The 25,195-nt window shown below is 38.0% G+C and overlaps 1 protein-coding gene across 4 annotated transcripts in view; it reads right to left on the bottom strand.

Moving 5' to 3' along the window:
- TUSC3 (tumor suppressor candidate 3) overlaps positions 1–18,272 on the bottom strand; it is a 245,313-nt gene extending 227,041 nt beyond the window's left edge. For 3 of the 4 annotated variants that reach the window (XR_004380942.1, XM_032843413.1, XM_032843415.1), the window contains exon 1: positions 17,929–18,272. Coding sequence is in view for 3 of the 4 variants with exons in the window: in XM_032843413.1 (XP_032699304.1) it covers positions 17,929–18,066 (138 nt within the window). In the remaining variant the exon portion in view is untranslated. The remainder of the gene's footprint in view (positions 1–17,928) is intronic. The other variant, XM_032843414.1, reaches the window with a different exon arrangement.
- Between the last annotated feature and the right edge of the window lie 6,923 nt (positions 18,273–25,195).

The raw sequence follows: 25,195 nt of genomic DNA, 5'->3' as shown, positions 1-25,195 counted from the left end.
AAACTCACAGCCCTACTTATTCCTGAATACATCCTTCATCCTGCCAAACAAGGAAACTTACCAGAGCACACAGAAAGCTATGGAGCCAGCCCATCCAACAAGCCTGTTTACAGAGAGCACAACTCATGGCTTCCCTATCTGTAGAACAAAACTGGTGGTCTCACCTGACCAGGATATTCAGTGCACACTGTTGCCTGATTTGGGTACTCAAAATAACAAGCCATACAGGCCTGGAGTCTGGTCCTGCTGTCCCAACAGAACAGAGAAGCTAATCCACAGCCTCACATATTGTTTAGTACCCATGACAGAATGCTTAATAAGCCTGACCAGAGAATCCAGGAAACCACAAAACCCATCCTACAGCCTCACTTGGGCAGAGAACCAAGCCAGTAGTCCTATCTAGCTGTTCTCAGCCAGTGGCACACCCATCCACCCCTGACTCCAAAAATCAACAGATGCTTCACCCAAAAAATATACCCAAACAGGAGGCCCCCCTGCCCAAGGCCATTACCAGTAGAGAGGTCCAAAATCTCAAACTAAGCTGACTGGTGAAGAGATATCTTGGTCAAAGCAAACCTGCAAAGTCTGGAAAAGGACACCACTTACTCACATATACAGACACCAATACAAGGAAAAAAAGGATCACAAAAAATCAAGTAAATATGATAGTACCAAAGAAAACAATAAAGTTCTAGTAACTGATCCCAAAGAAACAGGTCTGTAACAGTCAAATAATTCAAAATAAATCTCTTTTAAAAGTTTAGTGAACTAGCTCAGGTCATGACCCCAGAGTCCCGGGATCAAGCTCCACACTGGGCTCCCTGCTTAGTGGGGAGTATACTTCTCCCTCTGTCCCTAACCCCACTCATGGTCATTCTTTCTCTTTCTTTCTTTTTCTCTCTTCCTCTCTCCCTTTCTCTCTCTTTCCCTTTTCTCTGACAAATAAGGAAAGTTTAGTGAACTACAAGAACAGACAAATAACTAAACAAATTAGGGAAACAATGCACAAACTAAACAAGAAGTTTGACAGAGTAACAATTAAAAAAAATCCTAGAGCTCAAAAACACAAAACTGAACAATTCAATAGAGAGCTTCAAAAGCAGACTCGACCATACAGAAAAACAAATAAGAAGGAAGATAGGATAATTGAAATTATCCACTCAAAGGAGCAAAAAGAATTTTAAAAGTGAAGAAAGACTGCAGGAATTATGAGACACAATGGGAAGAATAATATGCACTATGAAGGGGAACCTGGGTGGCTCAGTGGGTTAAGCCGCTGCCTTCGGCTCAGGTCATGATCTCAGGGTCCTGGGATCGAGTCCCGCATCAGGCTCTCTTCTCAGCAGGGAGCCTGCTTCCCTCTCTCTCTCTCTCTGCCTGCCTCTCCATCTACTTGTGATCTCTCTCTGCCAAATAAATAAATAAAATCTTTAAAAAAAAAATATGCACTATGAAAACTCCATAACGATAAGAGAAAGAGAAAAAGACATAAAGTGCATTTACAACAATAGTGGGCGTGGGGGAGCACCTGGGTGGCTCAGTTAAGCATCTGACTTCAGATCAAATCATGATCTCAGGGTTCTGGGGCCGAGCCCTACATCAGACTCCATGCTCAGTAGGGAGTCTGCTTGTCCCTCTCCCTCCACTTCTGCCTCTCTCCCAGCTCGTGCTCTGTCAATCAAATAAATAAATAAAATCTTTAAAAAAAAAAAAAAAAAAGAAAGAAAGAAACAGTGGCTGAAAATTTCCCAAACGCGGGAAGAGAAGTAGACATCTAGATATAAGAGTCTGAAAGGATCCCAAATAGGTTTAGATCCACATACAGCTAAACCTAGACATGTTTTAATTAAATGGTTTAAAGTCAAAGACAATTTTAAAAGCAGAAAAAGAGATTATATACATGAGAACCCCCATACGACCATAGGTGGATTTCTAACACAAACTTTTCAAACCAGAAGAGAATGGGATGACAAATTCAAAGTTTTGAAGGAATAAAAAAACAAAAAACAAAACAAAAAAAAAAAACCTAACTCACCCCAAAATATATTACCTTGCAAAGCTATCCTTCTAAAATGAAGAGATAAAGACTTTCCCAAAAACCAAAAGCTTAAGAAATTCATTACCACTAGAAGTGTCTTACAAGAAATGTTAAAGGAATACTTTGAGTAGAAATTAAAAGATGCTAATCAACATCATAAAAATATGAGATGGCATGGTAATGGTAAACAAATAGTCAAAGTTGGATTCTATAATAGGGTAATTCATAATTCATTTACAACTCTAGTTTGAAATTTTTTTAAAGATTTTATTTATTTATTTGACAGAGAGAGAGATCACAAGTAGGCAGAGAGGCAGGCAGAGAGAGAGGGGAAGCAGGCTCCCTGCTGAGCAGAGAGCCCTATGTGGGGCTCGATTCCAGAACTCTGAGATCATGACCTGAGCTGAAGGCAGAGGCTTTAATCCACTGAGCCACCCAGATGCCCCTGAATTTTTTTTTTTAAAGAGTAAAAACAACCATAATTAGGATAATCTGTTATCAGTTACACAGTATAAAAAAGTCTGTAAATTGTAAAATCAGTAACCTAAATGTGAGAGGGAGAAGTGAAAGTGTAAAGCTTAAGAATTTTATTGAAATTGGGTTGTTTCTAGTTTAAAATAGTGTGCCAAAATTTTAAGATATTCTATGTACGTGTCAAAGTAACCACAAGGGAAAAATCTATAGTAATTACACAAAAGAACATGATAAATAACTCAGAGCATACCAACACCACAAAACAATAAACACAGAAAAAGACACCATGATAATAAACAAGGAAGAATGGATCTACAAAACCAGAGAACGATTAACAAATGGCAATAATAAGCCCTTACTTATCAATAATTACTTTAAATGAAAGCAAGCTAAATTTTCCACTCAAAAGACAGAGGATAGCTAATAGATTAAAAAAAAAAAAAAACAAGGTACAATAATATGTTGCCTATATAAGAGACTCATTTAAAGACACACAGAGACGAAGAGTAAAGGAATGAAAAAAAGATATATAAGCAAATGGGGGGGGGAGCAGGGTTAGCTACACTTGTTTTAGAAAGTGGACTTTAACAACAGTATACAATGATAAAGAAGATCGCTATATGATGCTAAAGTGTTCAATAAACCAAAAACATGTAACACTTACAAATATTTATATGCCCAATATGCTCAATAAGAGAGCACCTACTTAAAGAAAAAACTGACAGGGATAAAAGAAAAAAATAAACACAAATACAATAATAATTGGGGACTTTAATATACCATAGTCAACAATGGATACATCATCCACCCAGAGAGTCAGTAAGAAAACAGTGGATTTGGAAAACACTGTAGACCAAATGAAGCTAACAACCATATACAGAATATTCTATCTGATAACAGCAGGCTACACATTCTTCTCAAGGACACACGGAACATTTACTAGGATATATCATATATTAGGCCATTTAAAAAAAAAAAAAAGTCTTAGCAAATTCAAGAAGACTGAAATCATATTAAGTATCTTCTCTGGCCATGATGGTATGAAACTGGAAATCAATAACAAGAGGAAAACTGAAAATTTCACAATTATATGGAAATTAAACAACATTCTACTGAACAACCAATGTTTCAAAAAAATAAATAAAAGGTAAAATAACAAAGTATCTTCAAACAAATGTAAATGAAACACAACCTACCTAAATCTATGGAATGCAGCAAAAGCAGTTCTAAAAGGGAAATTCACAGCAATAACCACTATATTAACAAGTAAGAAAGATACCAAATAAACAAGGTAATTCTACACCTTAAAGTACCAGGAAAAGAATAAACAGTGTGAAGTTAGCAGAAGGAATGAATAGTAAAGATGAGAGCAGAAAAAAATGAAATCAAGAACAGGAAAATAGTAGAAAATATTAACCAAACTAAGAGTTGGTTCTTTGAAAAAGTAAAATTGACAAAACTTTTGGTATAATAACCAATGAAAAAATGAGGACCCTAATCAAGAAAATTATAAATAAAAAAGGAAATACTATAATGTATACCACATAAATACAAAGAATCATAAGAGGCTTAATTACTAAGAACAACTACATGCCACTAAACTGGACAACCTAGAAGAAATGGAAAAATTCTTAGAAACACACAAAGACTGGATCAGGAAAAAATAGTCTCAATAAACCAATTACTAGTAAGGAGATTTAATAAAAAATCTCCAACAAAGACAAGACCAGGACCAGATGGTTTCACTCATGAATTTTACACAACTTTTCAAGAAAAATCAATACATGCTTCTCAAAGTCTTCCAAAAAATCAAATACAGAATGCTCTGAACTCCATTTTACAAGACCAGCAGTACCCTAATACTAAAACCAGAAAAGAACTGTACCAAAAAAAGTGACAGACCAACATCCCTAATAAATGCCCATGCAAAAATTCTCAATAAAATGCCAGCAAATTGAATTCACCAGCACATTCAAAGGATCACTCATCATGGTCAAGAGAAATACATATCCTGGATGCAAGTATGTTTTAACATACATAAATAAATCACCTTGATTCATCACATTAATAGAATGAAAGAAAAAGGGGCGCCTGGGTGGCTCAGTGGGTTAATCCTCTGCCTTCAGCTCAGGTCATGATCCCAGGGTCCTGGGATCGAGCCCTGCATCAGGCTCTCTGCTCAGCGGGAAGCCTGCTTCCTCCTCTCTCTCTGCCTGCCTCTCTGCCTACTTGTGATCTCTCTGTCAAATAAATAAATAAAATCTTTTAAAAAAAAAAGAAAGAATGAAAGAAAAATACCATGATATGTCAAGACATAGAAAAGGCATCTGAAAAAATTCAACATCCATTCATTAAAAAAAAAAAAACTCTTAAATTAGATATAGAAAAAATACACTTCAACAAAATAAAAGGCCTTAAATAATAAGCCCAAAGCTATTATCATATTGAATGATGAAAGGTTAAAAGCTTTCCCTCTAAGATCAGGAACAAAAAAAATTGCCCACTCTCATCACTGTCATTCAACACGATCTTGAAAGTTCCTTGCCAAAAAATTCAACCAAGAAAAGGAAAGAAAAGGCATCAAAATTTGAAAGGAAGAGGTAAAACTATCTCCATTTGTAGGTGACATAATTTTATACACAGAAAGTTCTAAAGAGGCCACCAAAAAACTGTTAGATCTAATCAATGAATTCAGTAAAGTTGCAGGATATAAAATTAACATGCAATCAGAGCATTTCTACATATTAACAATGAATTATCTAAAAAATAAAGAAAATAATACCACAGTAACTTCAATAAAATACTAGGAATAAACTTAACCAAGGAGTTGAAAGATCTGTACTCTGAAAACTACAAGACTAGTTTTATTTGGGGCACCTGGTGGCTCAGTTGGTTAAGCATCTGCCTTCTGCTCAAATCATGATCCTGTGGTCCTGGGATTGAGCCCCACATCAGGCTCCCTGCTCAGCAGGGAGTCTCCTTCTCCCTCTTTCTCTGGCCCTCCCTCTCACTTGTGCACACTCTCTCACTCTTCTCTCTCAAATAAATAAAACTAAAAAAAAAAAAAAAAGACAAAAAAAAAAAAAAAAGACTGATTCACTTAAGTAATCTCTACACCCAAGACAGGGCTCAAACTCATGACCGAGAGATCAAGAGTTATGCACTCTATCAACTGAGCCAGCCAGATGCCCCCGTGAAAACTACAAGACTGAAAGAAATTGAGGAAGACAAATAAATGGAAAGGTATCCCATATTCATGGATTGGAAAAATATTGTTAAATGTTCATACTATCAAAAGCTACGCATAAATTCAATGCAATCCCTATCAAGAGTCCAATGGCATTTTCATAGAAGTAGACAAAACTATCTTAAAATGTATATGAAACCACAAAAAAAACCAAATAGCCAAAGCAACCCTGAGAAAGAAAAAGGAGACAGAACATTTCCTAATTCCCAGCTATACTATAATATTAAATATCGAATCAGTATGGTACTGACATAAAAAAAGAAAAATAGATCATTTTAACAGAATCAAGAGCTCATAAATAAACCCAACCATATGCAGTCAACTAATATTTGACAAGAGAGCCAAGAATACTCAGTGTAGAAAACACAATCACTTCAATAAATGGTGCTGGGAAAATTGGATATTCACATATAAAACAATAAAACTAGACTCCCATCTTATACCACACAAAAATTGAATTGAAATGGATTAACACTTAAATATAGGACCTGAAACCATGAAATCCCTAGAAGAAAAAACAGGAACAAAAGTCTTTGACATGGGTCTTAGCAATGATTGGCTATGACATGTAAGGTACAAGCAACAAAACAAAAAATAAGTGGGCCTACATCAAACTAAAAAGCTTCTATAGCAAAAGAAACCACCCACAAAGTAAAAAGATGACCTACAGAATGAGAAAAAATAATCGTGCCATATATCTGATAAGGGGTTAATCTCCAAATTATATCAAGAACTCACACAACTCAAAAGCCAAAACAAAACAAAACAAAATCTAATTTAAAAAATGGGCAAAAAACCTGAATAGACATTTCTTTCCCCAAGAAGGTATACAAAAGGCCAAGAGCTACGTGAAAATTGGCCAACATCATGAGTCATTAGAGAAATACAAATCAAAACCACAATGAGAATATCACCTCATGCCTGTTAGAATGGACATCATCAAAAAACAAACAAACAAACAAAAGTAATGCCTGTTAGAAAGCCTATCGTCAAAAAGACATGAGACAACAAATACTGGTGAGTATATTTAGAAAACAGAACCTGAGTATGCTGCTGGTGGGACTGTAAACTGGCATAGCCACTGTGGAAAACAGAATGGAGGATCCTTAAAAACATAAGAATAGAACTATCATATGACCCAGAAATTCCCTTCTGGGAATGTATCCAGAGAAAACAAAAACACTAACTCAAAAAGATATTTGCACCCCCATGTTCATAACAACATTATTTATAATACTAAAACATGGTAACAACCTCAATGTCCATCAAGAAATCACCAGATAAAGAAGCTGTGGTATGTATATACAATGGAATATTACTCAGCCATAAAAAAATGAGGAAATACCACCATTTGCAAAAACATGAGGGCATATGCTAAGTGAAATAAGTCAGAGAAAGAGAAATACTATGACTTCACTTGTATGTGTAATCTAAATAATAATAATAATAGAAAAAGGAATCACATTTAATGACATGTGATTACCAGAAGCAGAGTTGGGGTGGGATAATTGGAAGAAGATGGTCAAAAGGCACAAATTCCCATATGTAAGTATTAGAAGTGTAATATACAATGTGAGGACTATAGTTAACAGTGCTATATGATGTACAGGAAAACTGTTAACAGAGTAAATCCTAAGAATTCTCTTCAAAAGGAGATTTTTCTTTCCTTTTTAATGTATCCATATGAGAAGGAGGATGTTAGCTAAAACTAATGTGGCAATCATTTCATAATATGCGCAAATCAAACAATAATAGTATATACCTTAAACTTATATAATGATGTATGCCAATTATTTCTTCATGCAACTAGAAAAAATAAAAAGACAAGTGATAAACAGTGGTGATGATGTGAAGAAAAGGGAACCCTCACACACTAGTGGTAGGATTGTAAACTGGTATAGTTACTATGGAAAACAGAATGGGTGGGGGGAAGAAAACAGAATAGAGGAGCCTCAAAAAATTAAAAATAGAACTACCATGTGATTCAACAATTCAACTTCTGGAATACATCCAATCAAAATGAAAACACTAACTCAAAAAGATATCCATACTCCCATGTTCATAACGCCATTATTTACAAGACCCAAGACATGAAAACAATCTTAAGTGTCCACTGACAGATAAATATGAAGAAACTGTGTGTGCGTGTATACACACATAATGCATATACACCACACACACACACAGACACAATGGAAATATTCCATTCAGCCATAGTAAAACTAAGAAATCCTGCCATTTGCAACAATGTGGATTGACACTGAGGGCATTATGGTAGGTGAAATAAGTCAGACAGTGAAAGACAAATACTGTATTATATGCATAATCAAAGAAAAAAAAATCATAGAAACAGAGTAAAGTGATAGTCACAGGAGGTGGTAGGCAGGGGAATGGGAAGATACCGGTCAAAGGGAACAAACTTCCAGTTAATAGGTAAGTTCTAGTAATCTAAGGCTCAAGTATTTTGATTATACTTACCAGTAGTGTAGTATTTACTTGAAAGTTGTTATGAGAGTAAATCTTAAATGTCTCAGCACAAAAAGGGAATGGTAACTATGTGATGTTATGGGGGAGTTAGCTAAGGCCATGGTGATGATCATTTTCCAATATTTAAGTGTATCAAGTCAGCATGTTAATCACTTTAAATATTCAAAATATTATGTGAATTATATGTCAGTAAAGCTGGGGATGGGGAGGGTGAGGTAGTAGCCAACAATGTCAAAAGCTATATAAAAGTCAAGTAGTAAAAGTACCCATTATGGCTAGCAATGAAGCAAGCAACGATATTCTCAAGAGCCCTAACTTGTCAAATAGGAAAACAAAATATTTATAAAAAGTTATGCATATCAAATGGATTAGTTTTTAATTTGTCTCTTGTAATGTCAAATCAGTGTGTGCTATTCATGTAAAAAAATAAAAAAACAAAAATGAGAATACACCCTACAAATGTATTCACCAATATCACCACCGAAGCTAACATGAAGCATTTACTATGTTCCATGCACTTTGCTGCTAAATCCTTTACGGGATTATCTCATGTCAGGCTCACAGCTCTAGAGTAGGGACTAACATACTATCTTCATTTTACAGATAAGGAAAAGAGGCTTAGAGAGATTAAGTAACTTGACCAAAATAATGTCACTAAGCATTTACCAACTGCAAGGTACTATGCTTGAATATGCAGGTATCGAAATGAAAGGGGAAAAAGCCGTTCTCTTCAAAGGGCTTGTAGAACCATAGGAATGACAGACGACAGACAATAATTCACATAAGTGTTATAAAGAAATAAGCACCAAGATCCATTTGTGTGAGCACAGAGAAGGAGTCCATCATCCAAAACGGGGTAGGGGAGTAAGTGACTTAAGCTGCACTGAAGGGAAGCATGTAAGAGCAGACAGAAAGCAAAAAGTCAAGTCAGACACAGGCTCACTCAGGAAAAGCACTAACAGCACACAAAGAACCTTGGATTGTACCCTGTGGCACTTAAAAAATAAACAGTACTCCTCAAAAACAGCATTGGTCAGAGAAGCTGCAGAATATCTTTAGCTGGGGTAAGGGAATGAGTGTCAAAAAAGTCACAAGTAAGTAAAGGTATGAGACCAAGTGAAATGTGCCCAGATTTCTGGCTTTGGCAAACAGATTTGTGAACATGTTTTACTTAGTATTAGGGATTATAGGAGGCACTGGTTTGGGGTTCTGCGCTGTTTTAGAGCTTTGACTCTCATGACTAAGGTTTACCATAGCCTAACTTTCTTTACTTAAACAGGTTCATAAAGAAACAGATGGTTTAATTTTATAAATTAGTTCTCAAGGGAATCACATCTAAGCAGTATTAATGGGTTTTACATCTGCCAAAGTTTTAATCATTTTAGGTTTTAAAAAACAAATTTCCATGAAGAGGAAATTATAAAGTTAAAACATCAGCTATGAAAAGACAGAGGAAAACAGTATAATGAAAGTAGTGAAGGGGCTGATGGGAGGGAGAAGAATCTGAGAGCATAACTGAGCATGGGAATATGGAAATAGAAACTCTGGTGTCAGGAAACCTAACATCCAGTCCCAACTTTATTATTTAGCCTGAAACCTGACCCTCCTGCTCTAACATTCCATAATGCAGTTTTTTGTTTTTTGTTTTTTTAATCTATGGTTACAACTCTCTTTATGATTTGTAATATGCTCCAACATCAAAGCATGTGACTCATGTACCTGTCAAGAGGAACCTAAATTAGAGTACCGTTATGGTAGTATTACACCTTGATTCAGCAAATCTTTCTCCCCATAAACTCTCTAAGAGAAAAAAGTACAGGAAACAATAAGACACAGCCCACCACTTCACTTTCCTGAGCATAAGAAAAATCCTTTAGGGGCGCCTGGGTGGCTCCGTGGGTTAAAGCCTCTGCCTTCGGCTCAGGTCATGATCTCAGGGTCCTGGGATCGAGCCTGCCTCCCCCTCTCTCTGCCTGCCTCTCTGCCTACTTGTGATTTCTGTCTGTCAAATAAATAAATAAAATCTTTAAAAAAAAAAAAAAAGGGGGGGGGAATCCTTTATTCACTTTGAAAGCTCCAATGCTAAAACACAAAAACAAAAAAGGAACAATCATCATTGCACAATACCCTCATCTTTGGAGGGGAGAGGGTCCCAACTTTTCTTTTGCTTAATCTTAAACTCAAATGTAAACCAAAATAATATTCAAATATGATCATTTTCAAAATAAAATGTCTTCCTCTATTTTATTTGGTAGTCTTTAAAATGAAACTAGGTACCACTCTATTAGCAAAAGCAAAAGAAGTATTTTTTAAAAGGATTCACAAAGAAAACAGCATACATCAAATATATCTGAAGCACAACTTATTCTTTTTTTTTTTAAGATTTTATTTATTTATTTATTTGACAGAGATCACAAGTAGGCAGAGAGGCAGGCAGAGAGAGGAGGAAGCAGGCTCCCTGCTGGGCTCAATCCCAGGTCCCTGAGATCATGACCTGAGCTGAAGGCAGAGGCTTCAACCCACTGAGCCACCCAGGCGCCCCAGCACAACTTACTCTTTCTCTCTTTCTTGGGCTAAGAGCTTTCAAGGCATATAATAAATTTATTTCCAATTTCTTTCCTACAATTTTTTGGACATATCATACTTAGAGAACTTCAATTCATACAATAAAAACAAAGTTATATTAATAAAAGGAAGACATGGAAAAATGCACTTTCAAAAACACCAAAACATACACAGACTTCTAATAATGATCATTAATATTCAAAGATAAAGGAGAGCTATATGTATGTAAATAATCCTTCAATATTTAATATCTAATTCACAAAGAAGGTCATATAGCTAGATCACTGTTAAGCTACTAAACACAATATAAAAAAAAGAAGACAGTAAATTTATAAGTTGGGTAAATAACAATCAAGGGTAAAACTCTTTTTTTTTTTTTTAAGGTCTTATTTGACAGAGATCACAATCAGGCAGAAAGGCAGGCAGAGAGAGAGGAAGGGAAGCAGGCTCCCCGCTGAGCAGAGAGCCCGATGCGATGCGGGGCTTGATCCCAAGCACCCTGGGATCCTGACCTGAGCCTAAGGCAGAGGCTTCAACCCACTGAGCCACCCAGGCGCCTCACGGGTAAAACTCTTAATCCCAGATTAATCCCAGTTAGTCCCAGATAATTTTCCTCAGCAGAATGTTTTCAGATACAAAAAAATCTGTAAATTCAATTCAGAATGTCTTAAAGAATATGAAGCTTATTAGCACCTAACAAGGAGTCCAGAGTTACAGCAATTACAAGACTAGTTAGGTCATGTCAAATACCCATATTTTTTCCATTTTTCTACTCTGCCATCATGAACTTACTGGTTTTGCCCTCAGGCTTATACTTTAATGTTTACAAGATGGGTTCAATAACTCAAACATCACATTCTGATATTTATATAACAAAGACAAGAAGAGAGAATTTCCCTTCCTTGTATCCTTTAGGAAAGAGGAGGCAACTTGTCACAAGTCCCCATATAATTGTATATGTGCTCACTCCTACCTAAACCAGTAATTTCTAAGGTCCTGGATAATGATAATCTTTGACTTAAAAGTTTTGGGCTTGGGATAGTCCCAGGTTCTCTAAATCAAAACAAGTTACTGTTGTTAGCTAAATAAAGGTAAGGCAAACAAAGCTGTCTGCCAAACCAGCAAGCGAAGATACTGTAAAGACCGTTTCTAACCTAAGTGAAATGCCTAGCATTCTGTCTCCTATCTGTTCTATTACTTTTTTCGTTCCCTAATATAATTTAGACTGATTTCCAACTTCTTAGTTTGTTAAATTCAGTGAGTTATCTATCCTAAGGTATCTCAATTTAATATTTAATATGAATAGTAAACAGATTCCACAATTTATAATGAATTCTGTATCCCAAGTTTTACCACAATATTTATATAAACTAAGTTTCCAGTGGTCTCGTTTTCCAAGCACAGAACCTATACTCAACCTATACTCAAGTGCTCCTTTTCATTAAAGGTAGTTAAGTTCTCATGGTAACATGCAATGGAAAGAAATTTCTATTTCACCTCCGAATGTCAAACTCAATAGTTATCTTTACATGATCAACCAAAACTTTGGTAACAATAAACATATCAGTAAAGACTTCCTTTTACTTTTTTTCAGCTCATAAATGGCTTCAGAGTTCTACTCTTCTTTGTTAAGACTTTTACCATAGATTTTGAAGGACTCCATAAGCTCATTGTTGATCTTTTTTCTCCTGGCATTAAACAGAAAAACAGAAAACAAGGTGGGAAGGCAGACTGATACCGATTACTATGAAAAAATACGTTACCTATCATTTTGAATAACTTTTTTGAAATTTTAATATTCAAACTAAATATTTATGTGTTTTTCATAGCTATTAAGGGAAAAACCCTATTTTGGCAAGATGTTCTCCTTAAATCTGTGTACAGCTCCTCGAGAGAGTAGAGAGCCAGCCTTTCTGTATACGATGTGCAAAATACAGGGTGAGAGTGACAAAGACATATTACACTGCCAAGTGATTACTTAAAAAATGAGATTTGAGGATGTTAAAATTTATTCCCCATAAAACAACACTGTTAACATCAAAGCAAAAACAGGTGAATTCCCCTTTAGGGGTGCCTGGGTCTGCCTTGGGCTGAGGTCATGATCCCAATGTCCTGGCATTGAGCCCTGCATCACATCATAGGCTCCCTGCTCAGTGGGGAGCCTGCTTCTCCCTCTCCCTCTGGCTCCCCCTGCTTGTACTCTCTGCCAAATAAATCTTTTAAAAAATTAATAAAAAAGGAGTTCCCCTTCAGATATGCTCAATTTGAGAAGACGCAGAAATTTTGTCCAATAGGTAAAATAAAAAGTAGATATTTACATAAATACTATTTGGTCCCCTCATTGCATGCCGAGCGCACACACACACACACACACATACGCGCATGCACACACACTCTCAATGTTATGTTAACATACACATTTGTTCAAGATCTACCTGTTTCTAACCCGGGAACAACAGCCATTCCTACACTTGGCCAAAGGTAAATTTTCTATCTTGGTGGAATTAACGTGATGCTCCAGGAGGGAGTCTTATGGAAAGAAGCAATCATAAGATATATAAACCACGGAGACCACCAGTAACCAATGTCAGTCACTGTGTACAGTGACAGGTCACAGTCATCCAAACTCACTAAATACGGAGAAAATAACAAAAGTAAATGTGTTAAAAGATTAACGACTGATAAATCTGTGGCTCAGGTTACACATTTCTCCCCTTTCCCTTTCTATCTTCCATGTAGAACAGATCACATATATGGGACTGAATATGCTGGTGGTGTATGTATAGAGAGGAAAATATCCCAAAATTCTCTTTTGACAAGTTACTATCTCTTTATCTCTTACTTAAGGAAACAAGTCATAGATTTCTAGATAACATGCAAGCAAAGTACTAACTGGCTTTGTTCTGAACACCTTTTCAAGGATGTATATAGCACACAAGCCTTGAAAGACAGTGTCCTGTCTAAAACAAAGAGGTTTTTTTACTTTCCACTTTAATAAAGATAATGTCACCTTTGGGTCAAACAAATACATTATAAAAAACTTTGAGCTCCTTAAACTCAAGATCCTTCTGCTGCTGCAAAATTTCCTACACCTGTAGGGGTCATTTAGCCTGCGTCATCAGCACAAATGCTGATACTCCGGCAAATCTGAGGCTGTGAGTGATAACCTGTCCACCTGTGACCCAGGAATTCCATGCCTTCTGCCATCATCTGTGAAGGTGCAGCAGGCTAAGCCTTCTCAGTACTTGACAAGTGGTTTTGGCCATTCTGAGTAAGACCTGTCACTTCCAACTACTCAGCAAGGAGTTAATACATACAAAATTTAGCCTAGATGAAACTACCTGCATCGGCATAATCCGTGGTCTGTGTATACATATCTATGCAAAATTACTATGCATTTCTTAAAGTTGTGCTCATATATTTATAAACTTACATCTTTTTCAACTTAAGTTCTTCGCTTAAAGATATAATCTATTGCTCACTTCCATCCTCTCCCTTTTCTTCACTGCCTAAGACAGTAAAGTCTCTATTTTATGGCTATGCCACTAAAAAATAACGATAAATTTACCTCAGTGTAAAATGTACTTAGAAATATTAATCACATACAGAAGTTCTGTCAGAAGCAACTTAGATATTTCATTTAGACAATATTACTTTGCAAAAATATTTATGAGCTGCTCAATTTTTCATAATGCGTACTCATTGTTACCTACGTGTCATAGCCAATTAGCTAATGTAAAGGATAAATTATTTTCATAGCTTCTTTTGATAATATTAAAGTCAATAAATCCACTGAAAATAATTACAGAATTTGAGCTCTTTTTATATTATCAGGTATTATTATAGATTCTAAATGAAGCTGATTAACTGGTTAAGTGTTAACAATGTAAAAAATAGAGACGCCATTAAAATAAAAAGAAAATGATGCACTACAGAAGCAAATGATATACTACCAAGAAACTATAGATTCCCACAAATTCTTATCACTTCACATGAGGATTCAAAAATGAGTTTAATGACTCTATTCAACGTAATCAAGGAAAGTGATTATAAAAATCTCCAATCTTCTTTGCCTATTCACTCATCTATTGCTCTTCACTATATTCTTAGAGAAATAACAAAATTATTTTTTAATGAAATGTCTTCATTAAGAAACAGATACAAAAACATATATGTGGACATACAAACACACACTCACAAATACCACCAATTCTTCCATGTTGCAAAATCTCCTGGGAAGTTCTCAAATATCTAAGAGTTTGGAACTCTGTGTTTCATAATAAAACAGGCAATTTATTCTAGTAACTATATATTTTATAATAATGATAAAATCATTTAGCAAAAAAATTTGAAAAATATTTTATATTTTAGGATTTCGTCATCACGTCTAACCATCTAAATGAAGACCACATAATAATAGCTACCAGTACTGATCATCTGCTATGTTAAAGGCACTACACTGAGTAGTTTATATACGGTCATATTCAAATACCAGTGACAACCCTGAGATGTAGGTATATCTGTTTCAAAACAAAGAAGTTAAAATTCAGGGAAGTTAAGTGGTTTGCCTGATGTCATACAATCAGATAATGACTGAGTTATAACTAGACGATTTGCCTGACTTGAAAATCTATAGTGGTAGCTATTATTCATAACTATTACTTCCCTAAAAACAACTACGTCCATTCTTGGTTCCAGGTTCAACTTTAAACAAACTGAGGGTTTTGGAGTGGGGGGTAGGGGTGAGCCTGGTGGTGGGTGGGTATTATGGAGGGCAAGTATTGCATGGAGCACTGGATGTGGTGCATAAACAATGAATTTTGGAACACTGAAAAATAATTTAATTTTAAAAATAATTTAAAAATTTTAAAACGAATGGCAATTTGGCCTCCCCAGTATAAACGGATACACTACTCATGCCAAGTCAACTCTTCTAGCACTTAAGTTTGTAATATTTATTGTAATAAATTAAGTTCCAACTGCTACACTTGGTGGTTCAATGGTGTCAAATTTTGTACCGGGAATCAGGTTCTAAATTCAGCAGGGAATGAAGTGACATGTTCAAAGCAACCCTGGAATACCCCTAGAAAAGTACCACAATGATGACCAGCCACTTTCCAATATTTCTAATAAAGAAAGTGTTTCTTCTAGCATTGAAAAACACCACAACCTTCCAAGTTATTAAGGACTAAGACTGAAATCAGGGGCTCTGAACTTCACAAATAAATTTGTATAACTTAGTGAGTTTTTTCTCATATACTACATTCCAGATATGTGTACTCATGAAGTATTAAAACTTCATTTGTTACTTTGTTCTTCTTTTCCCTAAATATGTGTATTCTGCAAAACCACCACATACTAGTATTAGTCTCTCCTGTTTAAGATAAATAAAAACAATTCCGGAAGACATCCTTTCCTACTCCTTAACAATTTTCTTCCTAATTTTTCATTTAAAACCTGTTTTATGAAAACTATATTAATGGAACAGATGTTAATTTATTGTAATTATACTAAATTAACAAGCGTTTTCACCTGTTAAAGTAGCATACAACGATACCAAGATGCTTTGAAGATGTATCCTTTTCAGATTTTCTGACTTTTCTTCCAACTGAAAGTTACTATGATCAGAGTTATCTTTTACTCCCCTCTTTTTTTTTAAGATTTATTTATTTTTAGAAGGAGACTGCAAAAGCAAGATGGAAGATTGGGGAAGGAGTAGAGGGAGACACAGAGAAATCTCAAGCAGTCACCTTGCTGAGCACTGCACATACAGAGATCATCTCAAGACCCTGATTAAGACCTAAACCTAAATCAAGAGGAGGATGCTCAAAGGACTAAGCCATCAAGTAAAACATCAAAATTCCCATGGAATTCATCATTTTCAACTGCCCTCTGCTGTGGTAATCCTCAAAAAAAAACAAACAAAAAACACCTTTTTAATCTCCCTTCCTCAAGAAAAACCACCACACCTAAAGTTCTTGGGATGTGGTATATAAATACCAAATGCTAAAGAAATATATCTTTAAATTATTTTTTAAGTACAGTTTTAAATTTAAGAGTTCTTCTCTAAACCTCTCACCAGAACTCCATGAAGAATTTTGTAAGGCCTACTTTCATGTTAAAAGTAAAAAGCTAACGGGAAGAAGTTAGTACTGAGTTCAGATTTGTTTCAGGCAAAGAGTAAAGACAATTATTTACACATGAAGCTGGTTTTTTTTTTTTTTTTTTCCACTCTCTACCCAGCTATCAAGAAAATCCTGGAAACATTTTAAACCCGAATTAGATTTTGAGTCACGTGTGTGCAATATTTCACCAGGAAAACCTTGAATAAGCGAATACTCTTACTAAAACAATGTACTTTCAGAAACACTGCTCGTATTTCCAAGTAATTTTTTTTTTCTGAGCCTGCTCGATTGAGTATCCAAGGCAAAGATGGATACCTGAAATTCACAAATTACTATTTTAAATATAGTGACTTCAACCCTCTTACCAAAGTTATTCGAGGACTAAGACTGAAATCAGGTGATCTTCACAAATTCACCGAACTTAAAATTACGTGAGTTTGTTCTCACCATTATATTAGTTCAACATAAGGAAAAATAAACCTACAGCTTTAATAGTATGTAATTATGGATACAAAGTTAATACACATTTCCAAAATGCTCCGCTACCCCTTGAAACGAATAACGAAGGCAGCTGGGTACTGAACGTAAAGATCAAGTATTTCTCTCTCGTGGGGTTGCAAATACTCCTAAGAGGTATTTTTCACATCCAACACACCCCCTTCAGTGACTCAAGGGCAGGAAGTTCGGCCTCCGAGGGTCAAAAGCGACGGAAGTCTGAAAGCTGTGCGGTGCTCAGGCGCAGGGTCAAAGGGGATGCTTTAGTGTTTTTGAGAAAACACCAGGCTAACCCCACAATCGCGACTGCGTGGCCCGATGGCCTCGCGACCGCTGGGCTCTAGCCCGCAGGCCGCCGTCGCCCACGCCCAGCCGCCCTGCTGCCTAGCAACGCGGCGAGGCTGCCTGGCAACGCCGCCGCCCCGGCCCGCCCCAGCGAGCCCCAGCGAGCCCCAGTCAGCCCCGGCCCACCCGGAAGGCCAGAGGGCTCACTATACCTCTTTTTTCTTCTGTCCTCCCCCGAGCTGGATGCAGAGAAGTAGCAGGAGGAGAAGAAAGGGAAAGCTCCCGGTGGGCAGGTATCGCAGCCGCCGCCCCGCCTGCCGCCGGCGTGAAGGAGCGCCCCTGGCACCCATCGCCGCAGGGCAGTGTCTCCTCCACGCTCGGTAACCGTGCGCGCCCAGCTCCTACCGCCGTCCTACCCCTGCCAGGCCAACCGCCGGGAGCCCCTGCCTGTGCCCTCGCGGGTGCCTGCGGCTTCGCCAGGGAAGCGGACGCCACCGAGGACGCGGAGGAGGAAACTGACGGAGCATCCGGTTCACCGGGAGAAGGGACCTGGAAAGGCCCGGGATGGGGCAGGAAGTGGGCGTGGCGAGGGAAGCAGGGGCCTCGTGCGCGCCGCGCGGCACCCACCGCCCGAGTTCTCCCGGAGAGGCACGCCGCGCAGGGCCACGGTTCTCCAGCTGGCTGGCTCAACGCTGTCCTGTTACTGAATCCAGTGCGAGGTTCCAGGAATATGCGAGGGGCCTCTTCAGTCCAGCAGAAGTAAACTCCTGTTTACCTGGAGGCACGGACAGACCTAATTGCCTTCTGGGATGATGGAGGGGGGATTTAAGGAATTAATAAGCGCTCGGCCACCGTGGCCAAGGGGCAGTCTCCCTTTACGTTGGGACGTTTTTAGAGACACATCTGTGGTTCCCATACTGAGCCCTCTCACGCCTCTAACATAATCCACATAATATAATCCCGCGGATGCATACTAGCCGCAGGCAACTTCACAGCTGTTCCTTGCAGTCCCAATTGAGGGGCCTGAGGAGCCAAACTTCACACCATTCCATTCATTCATTCAGTTTCCGTGGAGTGCCAAAGTGCAGACGGCTGTACTAGACCCTTGGGAATGCAAAAATGAAAAGGACTTAACCCTGCTCTCTGAAATATTTTAAGAACGATAGGGCAGACTGTTTACTGGATATCTGGTATGGGTCAAGTACTGTCCTTAAAGGATTTCTTTTCCTTCTGTGCAGGTTCTTGGGTCAGGCAGCTTGAAAGAATGAAGACGTAGATCAGAGAAGAATGGAGAAGAAAGCAAAGTTTATTGAGTGACAGTACAAAGCTCCCGAAGAGGGAAGGGGATCCAAGAGGGTTGCCATCTTGGCTTTTAGATCTGAGGGTATTCATGGGCTTGTTGGAGGGCTATTTTAATCTGATTAACCCTCCATCATCCAGTCAGGTTTTTGCCATCTACCCATCACGTGGGAGAGGGTGGAGGGCTCCTTCCTGGTGTGGAGGCGGAGAAAATTAAGGCCATCCCACCTCAAGTTTAGCTGATGTGGGAAACAGAGGCAGAAGAAAATCATTAAAATTTCTTACCTACTGACAAACCCTTGAAACAGACAGAGTGGCTCTCCCCTGGGGACTCAACTGCCCTCACCTTGAGGTTTTGCTAAGGCCAATCCTAGCCTGACTGACCCCCTACCCCGACAGGTCCGACCAGAATCCTGTAAGTCTACTTTAACAATTACTTTAGGAAACTTTATCTCTAAACCTTTAAGATAGTGTCGAGAATCATTCCCAAGCATATGGCCCACTGATACATCTAAAGGATCTCACGAGAAGATTTTTATTATTGGTAATAAATAACCTTTCTCCCAACAATAGTTAGCCCCTCAAGGTCCTGGAGACCTTGCTTCCAAAAGTGCTTGGAGACTTACATCATCCATAATCCCCTTTGTCCTCACCCACCGACGAGTCCACCCTTACTCTGCCTTTAAAAACTCTGACTGTAATCTGGTTCGGGGTCCAAGTCCCTACTCTGCTGTGTCGGGTATACTTGGGCCCAAGCTTAAGCTTGTCAAATAAACCCTCCTGTGATTGCATCGATGCTTGGCTCCTTGGTGGTCTCTCAGATGCGAAAACTCGGGCATAACACTGGGTGATGTAAAATCCTTTTAAGGGTGGTTTCCCCTTGTGGGGAGGGGGGCTCAGGGATTGTCCCCACCTGCCTTTCTTCCAACTATCCTCCATTACTGTTCTAGTGTAGCTTTTATTCTACCTCAAGATTTCTTCTCTTAACTTTTATCATGAACATGTCCAATAGTCTAATGAAACCTACTGGCCCAGTCTTAAAACAGTATTTCTAACTGCAAAAATTAAATTCATAAGATTACAAAGGAATCATTTATAATTAAATACCATTATCAACACTAAAACAATTCACCTCCTTTCACATCCTTTCAAACATTTCTATCTGGGGAAAGCTGGAAAGCAAGGGTACATGTTGGAACCAATGTACGAACATTCAGACTTCACAGTGTGATTATGATTGACAAAGAAGCACAGAATTGTAGGATACATGGCCAACTAAGTAGCCTCAGAGCTGTAAATAAATTTTGCAATCACATGAAATCCAGCAGACCTAACAGCAATTCTAATAAATATGGTAATATGATGATAAACAGTATTTCAGAATATCTACTACTGTCCTGCCATGCGAAATTATTTTTAGTTTCTACAGGAAACAAAGCTATACATACTGCTAATACTACCATGCTTTGTCTTCCACTTTATAATTGAAGAAAACAAGATTTTCATTAGAGGTTAACAGAAATACGTTTTTTTTTTTCAATTAAAGTTTCACAGATGCCCCCAAATTTCATGAACTCCAGATTAAGAACTCCTGCTCCACAATAATCTTATCAGATAACTCCTATTGTAACAATTTTCACCTGAAGAAACAGGCCAGGAGAGCTCAGTCAGTCATACAACTAGAAAAACGTGTTACCAGGAATTTGAACTTTGGCAGTCAAGCTCGATAGCTACTATTATATGCTACACTATGCCAGCTTTTTTAAAGGAATTTACCAAGAAATTCTATCTCCCAGGCTTTTGATTTCCCACTATTATGTGAGCATTTTTGCCCATAGTAATTTCTTGCAAAAGAATAGCCTGTTGCTTTTTCCTTGAGACTTGTGAAAGTGGCCTACACTTTTATTTATCTGTAAATTTATGGTTTCTATCAAGATACACTCAACATAATCAAAATCTACCGTCTGTTACTTCATCTCCCAAATTTATCTTAATTTCTTTTATTGTGATTAGTGGTGGTACCACTGTAACCAAACCAACGTTGAGTTCACTCCTTGCTGAGTCACAGATAGAAACTGTATCAGTTGAGTTGTTGCACAAAGGGAACTTTATTTGAAGTAAATAAGGAGATCATAGGAAATAACTTCCAAAACCATGACTCTGAGCAAGGGTGAATAGGTTCCTTTTATTTAGGTTTAGGAGGAATATTTTTAAAGGGGATCTTTGTCATTGTATATAGAGGTGGGAATAAGGTCACGCATGCCCCTTAAGGAAACATGCCTATACATGTATTGTATGTTATGCAAATGAAGTTTGTGCTTCCCTTTGGGCAAAAGTTGAGTATTAGAATGAGGCAAGGGTAATTACTGGTCATTCTAAAGGTCACTCCATGATCTGCCTGTGTAGGTTCATGACAGGGAGTTATGTTCAAACTGGTCTGAGTAGTCTGGGCAAGCTGGAGGTCCTGAGTTAAGAGATAAGGCAGGAGGAAGAGCTTAAGGAAAAATGTAGAACAGAGGGAGGTGAGTTCAGGCAGTAAAGCCCAGGTCTTGGGATCGGGTAGGTGAAACCACCATCCTCCCAATTACCAATTTTCAGAGCCTCCAAGCTGCCCATTCTCTCCAACCATACTGCCATTGTATTCGGTTTCCAACTTACTCTGCCTCCACAGTGTCTTAAGAATTTATTTTCTTCTTTTCATTTTGTAACTCTAGGATTCATTAGAAAGACATCAGACGTCATTATTCATCCAATCTCCCCTTGCTTCTAATCTTACCATCCTCCTATACCAGCCTAAACCAAGACTTTTTAATCCTGTCTTCTTGCTTTCTATTGGGAAATTAGCCAGAGTGAGCCTTTTAATACATAAATCAGTGCAAAGTATTTTTTCTGTCCTCAGCATAAAAAGTACTTCTTTCCATGCCCTCAGGACCCTACATTATGTGGTGCCTGGTCACCTTTCCAACCTTATTGCCTACTTCTGTTTTCACACTCTGCTCCAGCTGGGCTCTTTACTTTCCCTTATGTATGTTAAGCTCACTCCGTCTCTGTCCTTCGCACTCTTGTGCCTTCACCCTTCTCACAGAGGTAGATGTTCCCATGACAAACTTTATTACTTTATTCACGAGGAGGCTCAGAGCTCCTAAAATGTCATCTTGAGATAGGGAAACTGAGGGGATCCCATTAAAAAACAAAACAAAACAAAAAACTGGGTTTTAACTCCTTTTCCTCCTCCTAGTCTTTGCTAGGAGCTGCACCGCTCCCAACACACACACACACACACACACACACACACCTCTTAATGTATGTCCTCCTTGTAAAGGACAAGGAGTTCATGATTTCTTTGGAGTCTCCTAGCACAATAGATAACACCTCAGGAATGACTGGGTAGGAATGACCAGGCAAGTCCTTCATGTGTATATTCTAGACCACTGGCACTCGACATCTCAACACCAAGACCTCCTGGCTCCAGGGAATCAGTGACTTATGATAGACATCTGGACCCTGTCCTTATTTAGACTACTTTTAGATGCCTGAGAGAACATGTGCACCAGACCACAATCATCAGTAAAAACCCTAGACCCAAACAAAGGAGAGACTCTCTCTCCTTTGCTTTTGAAGTCTCCTGGACACTGTCTGTACCTGCACTCTCTACATGTCTTCACTAAACTCTGCTACACTTCCCACTGGATCACATTTGATCCCTATCCTGCTATGCTTAGCAAGGACCCTCTTGGCCGGTCCTGCTGGACCCTCTTTGTCCTCAGGACCTAGGCTGCCTGTATCAATCTTGTCTCTGTCTCTCCCGACAACTCTTTCTAAAAACTAAACATCTTAACCTACACACACACACACCCACCCTTAAATTTTCTTATAGCACTCATCATTACCTGAAATTATGCTTTTGATTCATTTATTTAGGATTAGGATGTAGGCTCGGTTAGACAGGGCTTTCTTTCATCTACACTGTCTAGAATAATCCCCGTTTTACAATTTTTATACTATCTATCATTAACTGATAGTATGTATTCATGTATTCACTTATCTGTCTTTCCCCCCAATTGAATGTAAATGCCATGAAGGCAGAGACTTTGTCTTCTTTGAGTCCACACTACACAGAATAGTGCATTTGTTGAATGAATGAATGAATGAATGAATGATTCCAGCCATTCTCTGTTTATTCCCTAAAGTACAACACTACGCATGTCACTGTCTTTAGTCCACAGGCTTTCAGTAGCTCATCCTATGTTCCAAAGGAGGTCCAAGTGGCTTGGAGCCAAGTTAAAGTCTTGACCCTTGATTTAACATAGCAGCCTTCAGAAGACTTTATACCAAGGACAACATAGACAAATGGTTTTAAAAGAATTCATTTCCCAAATCTCAACAATCCTGTGTTCTTTCCTAAAACTGATGGACTTTGAAGAAGTGCCTGAGGTGCAGGTTAACTCCTACTGTTTCTTCTTGCCCAACTTTGCTAGGAAAATTGCCTTTTATCTTAGCTAAAGAAGGAGATATCTCCCTCTATCCCCATTTTTTGCTTTCAACAATATTGAAAGAAGACATGCTCAGTTGTCAGCTATAGATTTAAAAATTGTTTCGGGAATAGAACACTATGTAATTTTTGGCCCAGTACTCAAAAGGAGTTCATACAATTGACTGATACTGTGGTAACAGACCCCTATTCCTGTCACCTTATTGTGATAATAGTTCTTTAATACTTACCATAAATATAAATTTAAAATAAGAATAAAATGATGCTGGGCACGTGGGTGGCTCAGTGGGTTAAGCCTTTGCCTTCGGCTCAGGTCATGATCCCAGGGTCCTGGGATCAAGCCCCTCATCTGGCTCTAGGTTCAGCAGGGAGCCTGCTTCCCCCTCTCTCTCTGCCTGCCTCTCTGCCTACTTGCGATTTCTCACTCTGTCAAATAAATTAAAAAAATCTTAAAAAAAAAGAAGAAAATGATGCTGAATATTATCTAATTCTAGCAATAATTAATATTCATCCACAAATACTTAAATGATTTTTAAAACATTAATTATTTCTGTAAATAATGTTTTCTCAATACACTTTTGCATTTTTCATGTTTACTACTATTTTCTCAAATTCATAATATCTGTTATTTTGATCAATTGGCTGCACCTAATAACTAATAGTAACTCAGTGCAAATGATAAATTTTAATATAGCCTCATGGTCAGAAGTTTGTTTAAATCAAATTTCAATTCATACAGCTCTTTTTTGCAGAGAAGGCTCTGAAGCATAAAAAAACTATCTTAGGATAAAATTCTAACTGCTTACACTGCCAGTAGGAGGTTAAATTTGTTCAACCACATTGTAAAAGTGGCAATATCTACTGAAGTTAAATAGCACCTACCTGCTATGACCCAGCAGTTCCAGATAGACATATATTCACCAAATGGCATATACAAATGTATGTAGCCACTTAATTCATAACAGCCCAAAGTTTGCAAGAGACCAAACATCTGTTAACAGTTAGATAATTAACTTGTGATGCAGTCATACTATATATCAATAAAAATGAACTAATGACATCTATACATAATATGAATGCATTTTACAATATAAGGATCCAGACATCAAACTAATGTAATGTGCAAATAAGCAAAGACCAACCAGATGAGAACAGGCAGAAGCTGTTTTTTCAGAGCTTGTTGTAGCAAGCAATTAAGCCCCTCCCACTTCAGTTTTGACAGACTCGAAGACAAGCAGAAGAGTAGGAAAGTTTAATAGAAAAAAGGGAAGGCCTCAGGTAATCCCCACCCCCTTGCAGTTGATTGGCTTGAAGGAAGCTGTAGATGGGCTAAATAGGAGGGCATCTCTGTGATTGGTTAGGGCTGTATATTTAACTTTCTAGAGCTGGTTCTAAGTTGGAAACAGGGACAAAAAGTAGGTTGATGTCAGTTTTAATCAAGTGCTGGCTATTTGGGGCCAATTGTTAAAGAAGTTACTGTTTGGACGCCTGGATTGACTAGAGACAGCAATCTGACCTCCTGCGGTCCAGGCTGGCTTTTGGGGCGGGGCGGGGCGGGGCGGGGCGGGGGTGGGGCGGTTATTATAGATAAAGGGTTGGTTTCCTGCACATGCTGCAGGTTACAAGTCAGAGTTCTATTTCTATATATGATCTGACCAGTAAGTTGGTTAGTGTATTAAATATCTCAG

Source organism: Lontra canadensis, unplaced genomic scaffold, assembly GCF_010015895.1.
Source record: "Lontra canadensis isolate GAN:19392208 unplaced genomic scaffold, GSC_riverotter_1.0 scaffold139, whole genome shotgun sequence".
Classification (NCBI taxonomy): domain Eukaryota; kingdom Metazoa; phylum Chordata; class Mammalia; order Carnivora; family Mustelidae; genus Lontra; species Lontra canadensis.
Note: the sequence above shows the minus strand (reverse complement) of the source record. Positions and strands in the feature narration are given on the sequence as shown.